Source organism: Lissotriton vulgaris, chromosome 3_1, assembly GCF_964263255.1.
Source record: "Lissotriton vulgaris chromosome 3_1, aLisVul1.2, whole genome shotgun sequence".
Taxonomy (NCBI): Eukaryota; Metazoa; Chordata; class Amphibia; order Caudata; family Salamandridae; genus Lissotriton; species Lissotriton vulgaris.
Genome location: NC_141689.1, coordinates 924,261,107 through 924,274,733, shown reverse-complemented (window position 1 = coordinate 924,274,733; position 13,627 = coordinate 924,261,107). Strand labels below are relative to the sequence as shown.

General features: G+C 44.7%; 1 protein-coding gene across 1 annotated transcript; it reads right to left on the bottom strand.

The window, feature by feature from the left end:
* Window positions 1-5,665: 5,665 nt before the first annotated feature.
* Window positions 5,666-8,970, bottom strand: LOC147727220 (uncharacterized). The gene is made up of 3 exons (XM_086963592.1): window positions 8,911-8,970; window positions 7,363-7,633; window positions 5,666-6,597 (listed from the first exon to the last, which is right to left on the bottom strand). The coding sequence occupies exons 1-3, from the start codon at window positions 8,968-8,970 to the stop codon at window positions 5,666-5,668; spliced, it is 1,263 nt and encodes a 420-aa protein (XP_086819718.1).
* Window positions 8,971-13,627: the final 4,657 nt, after the last annotated feature.

Below are 13,627 nucleotides of genomic sequence, written 5' to 3'. Positions count from 1 at the left end.
GGGCTGCGTCCTTGACATCTCAGGATGTCACGTTTATTTTTGACGCCACATTAAGGTTGCAGGAGTACTTACAGTATGAATTAGTTCATCCAGCTCCTTTAGCAATGCGACCCCTGGAGGATTTCCATTGCATCATTTACACCGATGGTTCAGAGCAGGTTGCGCATGGCTCTAAATATGCCTACGTTTCCACATGCGCCATTGTGGTCGGTGCCATGGTGGACAATGAGTTCAAGTCCAGTGTCATGCACACACAGACACTTGGAGACTGCACTGCACAATTAGCAGAGCTTCGTGCTCTGATGCTTGCATTGGAGTACGCAGATCCAAGGGTGACTACTCTTATCGTAAGTGATTCTTACTACTGTGTCCAGTCTTACAATGAGAACTTAATCTTTTGGATTCAGAATGAATTTTGTGATTCCAAGGGTGGCATAATAAAACATAAAATGATGTGGGTCCGAGTGGCTGAGCTTAAAGAGCAGTTGCCACTTGTGTTTGTGATTCATACTCTCGGCCATCAGCGAGTGAGAGTCCACGCTGTCGGTAATTCGCTTGCTGATGAAGCAACGAAGTCAGCAGTATCTAAATATTTAGTTGCAGCAGTTACACGGTCCAAAAGTAAAATAGATGATGACATCTTGGCGGCAGTTGCTGCCACTGAGAAGGGAGGTAAATATCCTGTGGGGTTCCCTTCGAAGTACACATACCACTTAAGTCCTGATAAGGGTCCTTCTGTGAAAATTCCTGATGTTGGCGAACGTTTGATTCCCAACTCGGATCGCAGGGTTACTTTGATTACAGTGGCTCATGAAGGTGTGGCGTCTGCGCATGCGGGCGTCTCAGCCACTGTAACTCAGCTACAACAGAGTTTCTGGTGGCGGGGACTGTACAAACAGACGCGTGATTATGTCCTTCAATGTGACATTTGCCAGCAGATCAAGCCTTCGACTGCTGCGCGTCTGCCACAGACACAGTTATACATTTCTAATAAACCGCTGGGATGCGTTTATTTATATCACTGCGGTCCTTTTTCTTCTAATACTGCGTATAAGTACATCTTAGTATCAGTTGATTCATGCACACACTTTGTGTGGGTATGGCCCCATCGCAGCGCTGATTCACGGACTGTCATAAGAGATTTGCGTGTCTTTGTAGGGATTTTTGCCTGTGGTACCTTCCATTCGGATCAGGGTCTGGCTTTCGCCTCTAAGGCGTATAAGGATGCTATGATTTTGTTGGGGGTCCAAGTCACGTTTTCGTCTCCATACAGACCTGAGGGTAATAGTGTAGTGGAACGAATGAACCGTGATTTAAAGCAATCTTTGACAGCTCGAGTTATAGGCACTGGCAGAAACTGGCTGGCCCATCTCAATGGCGTGCAGCGTGCTCTTAATAATCTCCCTAGAAGGTCTCTGGGTGGGCGGACCCCATACGAAATGCTCTTTGGTATCAAGATGTATGTCCCTGACCTCGACGGTCTAGACTGCGTGGCTCTAGCCACGGCCTTTGACGTAGATGAACATTGCAATGTTTTACAGGATTTACAAAAGACCAGAGACAGTCTTGCAAAGGAACATTTGCCCTCCACATCTGATGATGCGTTGCAGATCCTGGTAGTTGGCTGGCTACCCAAAGTTGGAGAACTGGTTCGAGAGAAGATCGATAACAAGAAAGAATTTGGTCCTTCATATCGAGCACCGGTCCCCGTTCTTGGAGTGAAGGGCACAAGAACAGTCATATTACCACCACTTCCAGGTCGTACGGAAAACATCTTTATCTCAATTGACAATGTCAAGATACACAGGGTGGCCGATTCTTCATAGCATGACACCGGCAGTCTCCTGTCCTTCGATGGTGAGAAATTCTGTTTTGGCCATTACTGCAGCTGCTGAGCCAGAAGTGGCCCTCGAGATGCCTGTCATTTCCAATCCTTTACTGAACACTTTCCCCGTTAATAACATTGATGACCTCGATTATGCCTATCCTGCTGATTTATCGATGCCTGACTTACAAACACGTTTTGGCCACAGACTCAAAATTCTCATTTGACTCTGCTTCAGTGACTTCGACAAAGCCCTCACGTTGTGCAATTTACGCCTCTTTATTCAAGAAACATTTTTTGTTTCCCCCTTGGACATATATTTGGCTAGTGCTTTTTTCAGTATACCTTTTTATGTCATTTGGTTTTGTGTTTTATTTTTTCCATCTCATGGATGGACACTATGTCGAGGAGAGAACATGCATTCGGCATCTTAATGGAACTTTGGCCCCCTTTTCCTTTTCACATTCTGCACACAGACTAAAAAGAGACTTGAACTTTGTTAACATCACAGCTTGGCCGGTTCTTGATGGGATTGTGTGGGATGCAGTTAAATTTCAAATTCATGGCCCCACTGAAGTGGTTAATGTCCCAAATGTACTGAGAGTGAACATGGGGGATGTGGTAAAACAAAACATACGTTCTGATGATTAGAATGTTCAGGCAGTAGAATCATTATTTTCTGATTTAAAATATTATGCTGCCTTTGATGCTGAAGATTTATATTTAGAAACTGCTAATTATGGTGATTTATTTTGCTTTCAACATTTTGGTAACCATTTTCTGCATAAAACAAGTTCCAGAAGGGGTACTGTAAATTACACACAGTGGGAACATTGCCCAGCACCATTACAAGGCAGCTTCAGTACATTTTTGAAGAAGTACACTTACTTTACCGACTTTAATCAATCAAGTCCTGAGTACTTTTATTTTAAGATGACACAGAAGCCCATGTCCAAAGTTAGACTTACAGATACTAAATTATTGTATTCGAAGTCCTTTCTAGGCTTTGCACCGTGCATGTCTCATCCCGAATCACATGCTGTTTTTGAATTCTACTATTTCTCAGACAACGTGCTTTGGATTGGCTACTTCAAAAAAGTTAAATACCCCTGCTGTCCCAGATTTGGAAGAATATTCCGGTTGGGATAATTTCACAAAGTTTTCCATTCGAGAGTTGCAAACATTACTACATAATGCATCCTTTAATGTATCCAGTTTTGATCCAAAGGGTTGGCTGCTGTGGCACAGAAGCTCTGACTCTTGCCAGCGTCGCTTTGTGGGTTTAACTGAAGGTTTTACACAAGTCAGGCCTGATCCACGTTTTGATCCTGACCACACTGTTACAACATACTCAGTTGGCAAATTATGTCAGAATTGGTTACAACATTCTACATTAGCTGCTGTTAAATTACATCTATCTAAGCTAACTGATGATGTGGATCTAAATGATTTTATAAAGGGCCCGGCTAGCGGTAGATCTAAACATTGGATTTATGCTGTTTACAATGAAATCTGGAAGCTTTCACAAATTGAGGCTGCTAAGCACCTGAGGGCTATTGATCAAGCTAATTTAGAAAAGGTGCTTGCAGTTGTCTATAACAGTATTAACATGCTTTCTTCCCGCATATACACGTTGAATAATATTGTTTCTTCAGTGGTTGATATTGTGAATGATGAGGTATCTGTTTTATACCATGGCCAGAATCAATTGTGTTCTGTAATGCAGTTTGCGTGGAGTTTGCAGACTGTTAAGTCTGGCCGTGTGCCCTGGAATTAGTTGAACGTGTCCTCCCTCTTTGCCCCATTTAATTTGACTGACAAACAATGCATGCTTTCTATGCGTGATGCATCATTTTCCATGTTACACATTGAGAGGTTGGAGTCTTTACCGTTCTCTGTTGCTGAGGCCACTGATGCAAAGTGGCTTATCCACGGATTAATTACTTTACCATTCGCCTTATACAAATTCACTAATTGTATGCGATATGTTGCAATAGGGCGTTATGAACCGTTAGGTGGTGCCTTCCTCCATGAGGCATGGTGTCTTCCTTTCACATATAGGTGCCTGAAAGACGGTAAAGAAGTTTATCTTAATGGGGAAGAATGCACTGAGTCCCCTGACCATTCATTAATATGCAGACACATCCAGTTACATGGTTCCTGTAACCAGGAACAACCTAATCTAGCCTGTGTGTTAAAAGGGACTCCTGTTCCCGCAATTGTTCCCACCTTTACACTTCTGGCAAATGGTAGTTATTTGCTGTTGAATAACGAGGAGTGTTGTGGTTTAATTGTTGGTATCGCTTATGTGGTAACTGTATCTGAACGTGTTGTGTGCTGCAAAAACGTTCTGTATCCCCCTACGCATGGGAATTCAGATGTTTCCATCTAGCCGCGCATCCCAACCTTGAAGGCAGAGTTTAATGGTATGACTAGAATAAGAGCCCTTTTGTCTCAGAAAGAGGTGGCCCTGAGGTCAGCCTGATAAAACATTTGTCCTTCACATAGCTAACACACGCACAGAAGTGCAGGCGCTTTTAAATACTGATTTACCGTTACATTTCAGCGAGCTGGTTCATCAAATCTTTAATACCTCCTCCACTTCCGGCCTTGCTCACTTTTTTAAATTAGTTAGCAGCGGTCTCGTGACTTCATTTGAAAAAATATTTGGGGTCATCCTCCCTGCTTTCTTTCATTCTATTTTTTCGAGTTTGTTTGGTGGATTCCCTGTCTTGCTGGCTTTAGCTGCAGGCGTATTGGAGTAACTGTATTTATTACATAATACCTAGATAGGCATCAAAAGTACAAAAGAGCAAGGCCATTGTCCAGTACAAATTCAAAGTATGCACATGTGTGCATGAGAAACTGCACAAGAAATGGGCATCAAAAGTAACAAACAGCAAGGCCATTGGCCAGTACAAATTCAAAGTATGTACATGTGTGCATGAGAAAGTGCACAGGGAATGGGCATCAAAAGTAACAAAGAGCAAGGCCATTGGCTAGTCCATAGTTTCGATGGGCAAAAGTGTGCAAGAGACTGCACAGGGAATGGGCATCCAAAGTGAAAAACAGCAAGGCCATTGGCCAGTCCATATTCCGGTGTGCACATGTGTGCATGAGAAACTACACAGGGAATGGCATCCAAAGTAACAAAGAGCAGGGCCATTGGCCAGTCCATAGTTCCAGTGTGCCATGTGTGCATGAGACTGCACAGGGAATGAGCATCCAAAGTGACAAACAGCAAGGCCATTGGCCAGTCCATAGTTCTGGTGTGCACGTCTGCATGAGAGACTGAACAGGGAATGGGTAACACCATCCACTGCCATGGGATTCACCCCAGCTGAGGGGACACAAATGGGCAGTCCAGGCATCGCTGTGGGAGAGATGGTGTTGGGAGGGGGACTTTGCCTTAAATTTTGCTGTCAGTTGAACTGGTAGGTGGCTGATTGTCAGGGCAAGTTGGAGTACTGGACCTGGGAGAGAGAGGACCAGCTGAGGTAGAGGCATCAGTGACTGTGGGCACCTGAGGGCTGCTTGGGTTGGGTGACGTCTTGGCACGGGGAGGCCAAGACATGCTGCCGTGAGAAACAGTGTGTGAGAGTGAATGTTGAGGGCTGGGTATCAACTTCTTGGGAATTCGATAGCCCATATTTGTCTTGGTCTGAGTGGGAAGTGAGGTGGGCACAGCAGTCTCACTCTCCACCAAAGGTGTATCAGGTGCAGGTGGCTCTCCCTGTGGGGATTTGCTGAACCTGGTGGTACGCTTGGGGTGGCATTGCCTTTTCCCCTCCACCCCCTGTTGTCCAGGTGAACCTCCCACTTTGCTCTCCTGTCCCAGCTTCACAGGGTTGTGGGTGAATGTTTTTGCTGAGTCATTACAGGCATCAGGTTCACAGCAGACAGGGCAACTGTTTGTTTGTCTGTGGGAGCAGGTGTGAGGATGGGAGTGCCCTTGGATGGGCGTAATTCGGATGAATGTGAGGTTGAGGCCTGCTTCTTGGCCTGATGCCCCTGGTTGTTACCTGATGGGCTTTTGCCTTTGCACTCCTGTGTGCCTGTTTTGTGTTTTGGGGATTGTGTCTGTGGTCTGGGTCGCTTGGAGTGCTGCTGTTGTGTGCTGTGTGTGGAGGATTTGGTGCCTGAGGGCTGTGGCATGTGGGAACTCTCGTCAGGTGGTGCCACTGGCAGGGTGGTTGCTGAAGGGACTGTAGCTGGACTGGCAGCCTGTGACTGCTGAATGGCTGTCGTCACTGTGGAGGACAAAGCCTGGACAGTTTGGTGTAGCCCTCGCACATAATAATGAATGCCCTCCATGAACGCAACTACCTGTGCTAACTTTTTGTCATGATCCTGGAAGGCATTCAGGAGAGCAGCCTGACCCACACACAGCTGGCACAAAAGGTCTACCGCCTCCACACTGAGGGCAGCAGGGCAGACAGGGGCAGCGGTGACTGGGGGGAAGGAGACTCTACTCTTCCTAGGGCTGCAGGCACAGACAGCACTTATGGGAGCATCCGGGTGGGTGGGTACTGGACGATGAGTGGTGGAAGAAGAGGCAGATTTTGAATTCCCTGTGCCCGCCAACATAGAGGAGTCACCGCTGGAGTCTGATGATGTTGAGGTTGGTATTTCCGGGCATGATTCATCCAGGGCACTCCTGTCCCCCTCTGAGGCCCTGGTCATATCAGTGTCAGGGAGCTCATGTGTAGCAGCCATGCCAGAAGCTTCACCACTAGTGTCCTTCCCCTGTCCTTCTGTGCCCTCTGTAGATGCTGGAATAGACAGAGACATAGGTTTAGTATAATGCCATACTCACAAACATCATATTCAAGCAAAGCACAAAACTAGAAAATGATCCTGTCAAGTTTCCCACCACCATGTGCAGTCTGCATGTGCAGCCTTTATGCAATCATTAGAAGATGCATGGAAACAAGCATAGTTGACATTAATGACCCATGTTACATTGTCACAGCTGGCCCGTGCCTCCTTGTAACCTAACATACTAATCTCTGTAAGCATACCTACCTGCCCGTAGGTGAGATAGATATACATCTCAACATGTTGCCTCTGTTGCCTATGGAGTCACTTTAAGGGAACACCACGGATACAGACTCCCAAATGTCCTTTTACAATGGCCATAAGCTCCTGATATCCACCATGTTGTGCTTTGAAGCACAACTGCAGTTGCACTTTGGTGTCAGATGTGTAGTTCTCACAAATTTTAAGTTGTGCACAGCACACATCTACAAAAGCTCACTAGGATGATGCTCCTTGCTGTTCACTGCCAGGTGATGTCTATGACACCCATAATGCAGCATATGTCACAAGGCCACATCTCATCTAATAATGTGAAGGGTCATTGTATTAAACTCATGTGAAACTACATGTTGTGAAAATGCATGACAGCTTCGCTCAAACACAGAGGCCACTTAGAAGCCATTGCATCACACTAGAAACATCACAGAGCTGCGCACTTGCTCAGGGTTGGGATTCATGCAGTCACTCACACCCAAAGTCACACTTCCCAGAATACTCACTCCCAACTTGCTGCGAATGGGCCCTCAAACGTCCATCCAGCTCTGGCCGTGTCACTGCCATGATGTGGGATATAAGTGGTGTCATGCTCCTGTGCACCAACCTGCCATTCCGAGGGAGCACCCCCTGCATCATTTCTGCCACGTTTTTGCTCAGCCAGCAGATGTCATCCCACCTCTTGTGACAGTGTGTGTGCCATCGGTTAGAGACACCCAAAGACCGCATCTTGCGTGCAATGGCCCTCCATATGGCCCTATGCTGGTAGACCTTGAGCTGCAGACATGGGAGACAAGAGGAGGAAGTTTCAGTGACACTGTTTTATGTACCACTGTGTGTCAGTAAAGGAGCATGAAAAAACATAGCACACCAATACCTAAATGTTGAGCAGAGGCCATAAAGCATGACACGTAGTATGCTTGCATCCAATCCTTTCATATAAATATATACATGTATGAGGATGGACACCTACCTGTAAGTTTAAATAGAGCAATGCAATAGCTGGCACATGGTTGTAGGCGGGGGGGGGCGAGTGTTCCATACTGCTGAGTTGTGGAACAAGGGGGCCTGGTGGGAGTTGAAGTGCTGGCTTCCCATCCACAAACACCCTTCCCTGTTAAGATGGCTACCTACCTGTGAGTTTGAAGGGAGCAATGCAATGACTGCCATATGGTTGTGGTTGTGGGGAATACTCCATCCTGCTGAGTTGTGGAACAAAGGGGCCTAGTGGAAGTTGTAGTGCTGGCTTCCCCCCCCCTGTTAAGATGGCTACCTACCTGTTAGGTGAAGGTGAGCAATGCAATGGCTGCCACATGGTTGTGGGTGGGGCGAGTTTTCCTAAATCTGCTCTGCTGTGGGACAAGGGGGCCTGCTGGGAGTTGTAGTGCTGGCTTCCCACCCACAAAACCCCCTCTAGGTTAAGATGGCTGCCTACTTGTTAGGTGAAGGTGAGCAATGCAATGGCTGCCACATGGTTGGGGGGAGTGTATCATTTTGCTCTGCTGTGGGACAGGAGGACCTGGTGGGAGTTGTAGTGCTGGCTGCCTGTATGCATGCCCCCTGGGAATGTTGCTAGCTACCTTTGGGGTGATTCAAAGAGAGTAACTGTTGGATATCTGAGACATGTTTTGGGAAGAGTCTGTCGCACATAAGTGCATTTGGGCTTAGGAAGTGTAGCTTCTTAGTTGTGCAAGACACTACATAGCAGTGTATTGGGAAACATTTTTGTAACTTACCAGCCTCCCCTCTCCTGGCTATTCATGTGAGACTCTCTGGATGCAGGATGGCAAGCACCTTCCTCCCCATTCAGTGAATGTTAGGGGTGGAATGGGAGGGCCACTGCCAGTCCTCTGAGCCAGCTGATGGTTCTTGTTGGCACGCTCTTTCACCCTGGTCTTGAGGTCATGCCACCTCTTCCTGATGTCACACAGGGTGCACGGGTTGGTCCCTACTACATTGACTTTGTTGAATATCCTTGCCCACATTTGATTTTTTGTAACTACTGGTGTCTGTTGGAGCATGCTTCCAAACAAATATGGTTCCACTCTGATTACCTCATCTATCATCACTGACAACTCATTGTCAGTGAATAAGGGCATCTTATTCTGTGACATGGTGTGTGATGTGCAAATGTGGGAAACGTGCAGTTGTGAAGGTGGTGGTGGTGATGTGTGTGGTGTTTGTGGATGTGAGGGTGTGATGTGTGCTGAATTGCCTCTCCTTTGTGCTGTGGGGTTGGGACCTTCAGTTATGGAGTTGTGCAAAGGATTCTGGTCAGGGAAGGGGCTGGTTTTATACTCAGCTATGTGGGTGGGTCAAAATGGAGTATTCATGTCAGGTGTGTTGTGTGGGTTGACCTGGGATTTGTATATTTTACTTGCCATGGGGATTTGTCATTGGGGTGTGTTAGGTGTTTTTTGAGGCTGAGCCAGATTAATGGCCACACTTGGTAGCTTTACTCTGTGGTTGGTTTTGACCGCCATTACTCTTCTGGAGTGACTGCAGTGGTCGGAATAGAACAGCCCTTCCACCGGCTCTCCCATTCATCAATTGCTGCAATCGTGGCTGTCGGAAACAACTGATCGTTCCGCTGTCACCGCAATCGTATCCTTATTTCAAGTGCAGTTAATTCTCTGGTCGAAAGGCGATTTGGGGTCTTTCCACAGCAAATCCGACCACCGTGGATGGATTTTCAGCTGCTCGGGACGGTCCAGCGGAGTTTCGTGGGATACGTCTGCCGTGGTCGGATTTTTCTGGCGGTTCATCTTAATCTGACTGCCGGTTTTCCCGCAGTCAATGCGGACGGTTAATTTGCGCTACTGCTGTGGTTGGAGTGGTTTTCTGACTGCCATCCTAATCGACCCCTTATTAATTCCCTCCAGTCTGCCTCACGCAGGCACATGTCCCTGAAAAGGCTTAACCAATGTCTGTTTATCTCTGGGTCTACTGAGGAAAGGGATGGGTTTTCATGGATTTGGGGTTCCCATGAGCGGGGCACTGTAAATTTGGAAACATTTGAAAGCAATTGAAAGAGAACATTTGCTTTCGGGTTCCTCTCTATTGGTCACAAGTATGACCCTGGGGCTGAAAGGAAATGCAGCATAACCATATATTTTGAACATCATCACGTGCTAAGGTTTTGACTGCTGGATTCTAGAACTTCCTCACCATGATTGACTGGCTGGAAGGAAACACTGAACATTATGTTATCAGACTTGAAAGGGGCCATCCAGTGTATGATGCCACAATAGTTCTCAAAACCCCTACAGACATCCTCAAAGAAGGAACATGAAGAAATGCCTTTTGTTGGTGATTGTAAGTGATGCTTTTCTGAGTAATGAGAGCAGTTTTGTTTGTTGCCTCATAACAACTTTCTACAAAAATTTGGTTATTTTCATCATATCTTCCAATCACAGGAAAATATATCGGCCAAGCCTAGGTGCACCTCTGTATTCCCGCTGGTTTCCTGAGTGGTGGTATCAGACATATTTGGGTTTTCAGTGGGTTTAAAAAGGGTTTCAACAGGGATTCACACACTTGACACCAAGGAATGTTTTCATTGAGCTTCCAGGGGGCTGCTCTTTCTCTCATCTGGTAGACACTCACTGGAATGAACTTCCTTTTGACCTTCGCCTTGCTGACGACTACATGACATTTAGAAAGAAGCTGAAAACACATCTGTTCCCTAGGATGTAATTGTTGACATTTCGGAGCCTATCGCCTAGTTTCCCCTTTTCACAGATGTCCCCAGTATCATACCATCTTCATTACAGGTCATGGTTTTCCCAGCGCTGCAATACCTTTGGGATGAAAGTAGCCCTTAACAAATACAAATACAAATGATTGCAGTATTTGTGCCTAGGGATGGTGGTCTTCAAGATAAACCCAATAAATGGGATATTTCTGAAAACTAGAAAGCCTGGGGAAACAATGGTGATGTACCTTGCATGAATGCATGCATGCTTTTAACCTGCAAAAACATAACATAATGTGCATATTTATGAAGCTTGCTTTCAACCCTTGGGGAATCTATGTGATGAATAACAGATGCTAATTGTTGCCCAATCAATGGCACTCATTTTGTTGAAATCAGAAAGATAAAATGCTGAGTAAACCTGCTGGAATTAACGCATGTGGCTATGAAGTTAAACCAGGTTCTGACTTACATGCATTAGTGCACTGAGCAACCAAACACAGAATGCATTACAAATTTCAAAGAGTGTATAGAAAAATCACAAAATCTGTTATATAAATTACATATAGTGTTGCCACTGCTGCCAGTTTTTACAGGCATTGCCAGTGTTCTTTTATGAATAACTCCAGAACTTCTATCAAGAAACAAATATCCTACCACAAAACATTCCCACTATTCTCTTAATAAAAGGATACCCCACATTTGTGTGTGGGTCTATTTCCTCCCACAGGAATAGGTCACAACTTCAAACCATGTGAAGATGTGTCTCTCTCCACAGGGGGATGAAAGCAAGATGGCATTGATTACTTGCATTTGGCACTGCTGCTTTGCTCCGAGTCTTTGCGAGGAGGGCTGTCATTGAAAGCAAACTGTCTCTAGAACATTTCCTCCATACTGTGCCCACTCTTCATGTAGATGAGAACCTAAACATTCATGGAATACTTTAGGTTCCAGAACCACTGCTTAAGCAGTAAATAATTATTGTTGTTCTGACATATATATTATTCTTCCTTTGATCAGTTTCCTGCGAATTTATTTTATGAATCTTCTAAATAGTTGCAACCATTTTCATTGCTCATGCCCAGATTCAAGAACATTTCTAAGTGAGACTTTTGGATCCAGTACATACATGTTGTTTCTTTTGGTACTTCCCAGTGTCACTTTCCCGCTGTTGTGAGCTCCATAGCATCTGTCTGCTCTACCTTCTTCAGTTACAAGGTTTAGTCCAGTGCTTCTTAATTTATCTTTATCCATCTATTGTGTTTTGGGGGGATTCAAGGCCCAATTCACAATGGTAATCATAGACGTGAAATTTAAGTTTAGACCGCAAATCAAAGTTTAGACTTGAGGTCAGGCCCTTAGACTTTAGGTCTAAATTTAGACTCCAGGTCTAGGTTTTTCTTTGTGAATTGGACCCTCAGACATATTCCTCTGTTGAACTGAAAAGGTTGGTATTTTTTTTCCTTTATTTAGTCTGTAATCATTCTGGAATTGGAGCTAGAAGCAACATGCCATATCTTCGTACAATGAACTACAACAAACATCACATAGACGACCAGCTATTGACAGTTATGCTGTTGTGGATTTCTCTTCCACTGGGGGTGGCTGTAGTGACTATGGAGTGGGTATATATAGGAATACTTCAATGTGGTGAGTCTGTGTTGTAAAGCTGTTTCTGGGACCTAATGTCATGGGGTGTCTTGAGTGAGGTTATCAGAGATCTCTTGTTATTTACTTATATGTCTATTGAGGTGGGATAGAAGTGCATGAGCCAGGTGTTTGGGACACAGGAAGGAGGTAACCATATTTGCACTAATGGAGGTTGCTGCTTTAAGTTACTGCTTTCAAGATGCATGTTGCATTTTTTGGGGTAGCTATTATTTACCTGTTGATTTTTTCAGCATGAACGTAATTTCAACACTTCAATACATGTTCTTAGTTTTGTTAAATGATTGAAAAGTCCAATAGTCTGCATGGAAATAAAATACATGTATACATTAGTTTGTCACCTCCAATAAATACGTCTAATGCAGCAAAAAGACAAGGCAATAAAGATAACCCCATCAGGAGCAGCTGTCCTGCTGCTCAGCCCTCACCCAACTGACATTCACAAAGCACTAGCATTCCACTCATCCAACATTCTACATCACATGCATTCTAGCTGAGCAGCAGGAAGACTCAAGATACAACATATCTCCCTTGGTTATGGGAACAATTGCATTGTGAAATATAACAGATGAATCAATTAAGATAATGACTACATATACAGTATGCATAGTCACAAACTTAAAACAATGCACATATAATGAATATGCAAAATAGGCAATACCATACTACTCATCAACTTACAAAGAAGATACATCCTGAATCGCTATACCACGATTCACCCAACAAACAAAAGAATACAACCCGAGACACTAAATAACATCTTATCTCGCACACCACAGTCTAAGCAGAACATCACATAAGTCCCTGAAGTAAAGCACTATCCTTCATCAAACACCATCAGACCCAAACGCCACAAATCAAACCAGTTTGCCAGACCAGAACAACAAGCACAGGAACAAACCATAACACCAAATATCAGGGATCAACGTGTACACTACACACATATGAACAGGCCCCTATGTAGCTCATTCATACACCAGAACAAGCCCTTACATAACTCATTCTTACACCAAAACGAGCACTTACATAACTCATTCATGTGCACTTACCAAACTCATTCATACACCAGAACGAGCACTTGCATAACTCAATCATACACTAGAACGAGCACTTACATAACCCATTCATACACCAGAACGAGCACCTACATAACTCATTCATACATCAGAATGAACACTTACATAACTCATCCATACACCATTTACCACATGAGTTGCCTAACAACTTGATACAACTCACACACAACACTTGTTGTGGAACAACTCTTGGTGAGCTAATCACCTACAATCATACAACACTACCAAGGGGTGACCACATACACAAAACCCCTTCATACATTAGCTAATGAGTTGCCTAACAACATAACACAACTCACACACAACACTTGTTGTGAGACAGCTCTTAGAACC

Coding starts and splice junctions, on each gene's coding strand:
- LOC147727220 (XM_086963592.1), bottom strand. CDS start 8,970: ATGTCACAGAATAAGATGCCCTTATTCACTGACAATGAGTTGTCAGTG. Junction 7,634..8,910: donor TGTCAGTGATGATAGATGAG/GTAATCAGAGTG, acceptor CCATGTCTGCAG/CTCAAGGTCTACCAGCATAG. Junction 6,598..7,362: donor CCATTCGCAGCAAGTTGGGA/GTGAGTATTCTG, acceptor TGTCTATTCCAG/CATCTACAGAGGGCACAGAA.